Below are 2,238 nucleotides of genomic sequence, written 5' to 3'. Positions count from 1 at the left end.
GGAAAAGTTGTTTGCCATACCTGAATACGAGTGAATCATATATTCGCAGGAACTTTATCTCCTTAAACTAAAACACACGAATTTCAACAGCAATATCACGCTCAGTCCAACATCACAGGATTCAAAACCGCGCACACACACACACACACACACACACTATAGCGCTCCTGGTTTCTCAACGTTCCGAAAGCGCTCACGTTTAGGATCAGGTGTGGGAAAACCTTGTACCGCTGTTACTTAGACTTAAAGAGTGCGGGCATCCTTCTCAACGCTTGGTGCTTAAGAGCGTAAAAACGTATTCCAGACCGGCTGGTAAGAGCGCGCGTGTGCGTGTGTGTGAGTGTGTTTACGTTTTTGTGTGAGTGTGCTTGTGTGTGTATTCGTGTGCGTGTGGTGTGCCTGTAGGCGCGCGCGCACGTGCGTGTGTGTATGTGTGTGTGTGTGTGTGTGTGTGTGTGTGTGTGTGCGTGTGTGTGTGTCCATGTGCTTGTGTGTGTCCATGTGTTTGTGTGTGTATACGCATGTCTGCCCCCGAAAAAAAAGTAAAAAATTACAGTCCCTTACAAGGCGCCTTGTATTCAGGCCTGTCCCCACAGATGACCTCCTTGTAAGGACGGCACGCGCGGACTGAGAGCGAGAAGAGCTGTGGGTATGGACACTCGAGCGTCAGAGGCTCCTCCAAGTCCCAGCGGCGATCGAGCGGCGAGAGTGAGCAGTTATAGAACCAGTGGCAGGCGTGTGGGTGGGGCAGGAGTAGTTCCCCCTTCAGGAACGTGCACGGGTGGCTGGGAAACAGCTCTGTGGACCACGGGTCGAAAAGAGGAAAGAACGTACCATAAGACACATCATGGTCACATCCACTGTTATGGGAGATTTGGGTTTAAAGACTGGGCATTCTGTATTCAAGACATATAGAGCCTTTAAAATCATTATCATGACAATCATCTCTCTGTCTCTTTTTCTCCCCCCCCCCCCCCCCCCGTCTCTCTCTCTCTCTCTCTCTCTCTCTCTCTCTCTCTCTCTCTAATATACTAGCTCGGCCCCCTTTTGATGACAGGAATGATCGGTGCATTAACATCAGCTAAAAGTCACTGGCCTACTATATTTACAATCTATTGGAATGGAGGAATAAATCTTGAGAAGAGCAAAAGATAAGAAAGTCTAGATCTATACTCTCAAAACAAAATGCACTTCGCGAAATATCACTTTCAGCACTTCCGTTGTGAAGGACAGCTTCGCAGTTTGTTTCGTTTCTCTTTTGAATAATCACAAAGGCCAAAGAAGGACGGGAACTTTCTTGCCAAATATATTTTTCTAAATTCAGGAAATGTACAAACAAAAAAATCGGGCTCCTGTCATGGCGACCTGTCTATCTTTTTGTAGGTACTTGCCAACTTTCAACTCTGTAGCTGTCGAAGTTTTATGGGAAAAGTGACACATGTGATTCCAAGTTGCCAAATATATAATAGATATAAATATATAATCCTCACCATCTTCTCGCTATTCTTACCCTCTATTAGATTGAGATCCATCTCAGATAAAACATGTGTTGTCCTGACTTTTGGTGTCAGGCCATGATAAACTGAGTTCCTGTTCTTGTGTCTGCGAGAACCCATCACACCATGGCGCTGGGAACTTCCTGGTTGCAGTGGCGGGCAGTCGTTGAGCGGGGAGTCTATTCGCACGCACCTCACAGCAACTACTGACCACACGTGACCGCGAGGACATGGGGGCATGGTCAGGGATTGGCCGGCGACACACAGCATGTGGCGTGAGCAGTTGTAGGGGTCACGTGTCTGGGGAAGGGAATCGGGAAGTTTGTTCTTAGCAATACACGATAAGTTTCCTTTAGGGGATTGCTTTTGTTTTTAAAAACAATAGACGTTCTCAGAAGATGTCAGTATCGCTCTATGTCATAGTTACCTACAGTATATTTAATTTGTTAGTAGAAGAAAGCTTTTCAAATAGGTGCAGTGACAGAACCTTGGTCAAAGCAGGCACTTCCTCATAACTCACTTATTCTGTCCATACACATACAAACATACATACACACTCACGCACACACACACACACATGCGAGCATACACACACGTACACACACCCACACACATAAACACACACACACACACACACACACGCACGCGCGCATGTAGGCGCTCGCCTGTAGGCACGCTCACGCGTGTGCACACTTTACCCACACTGTACACAAACTCGGATGAACAACGACTTAAACGTTCA

At 46.8% G+C, this 2,238-nt stretch overlaps 1 protein-coding gene across 1 annotated transcript in view; it reads right to left on the bottom strand.

Annotated features, from left to right (window-relative positions):
- LOC101855365 overlaps positions 1 to 1,781 on the bottom strand; it is a gene marked incomplete at its 3' end in the record, with an annotated part of 3,966 nt that extends 2,185 nt beyond the window's left edge. The window contains 2 exon segments of the mRNA XM_005106727.3: positions 565 to 798; positions 1,511 to 1,781. Of these exon segments, the coding sequence (XP_005106784.3) occupies positions 565 to 798; positions 1,511 to 1,766 (490 nt within the window).
- Positions 1,782 to 2,238: the final 457 nt, after the last annotated feature.

The sequence above is a fragment of the Aplysia californica genome, unplaced genomic scaffold (assembly GCF_000002075.1).
Source record: "Aplysia californica isolate F4 #8 unplaced genomic scaffold, AplCal3.0 scaffold00553, whole genome shotgun sequence".
NCBI classification, from domain to species: Eukaryota; Metazoa; Mollusca; class Gastropoda; order Aplysiida; family Aplysiidae; genus Aplysia; species Aplysia californica.
Note: the sequence above shows the minus strand (reverse complement) of the source record. Positions and strands in the feature narration are given on the sequence as shown.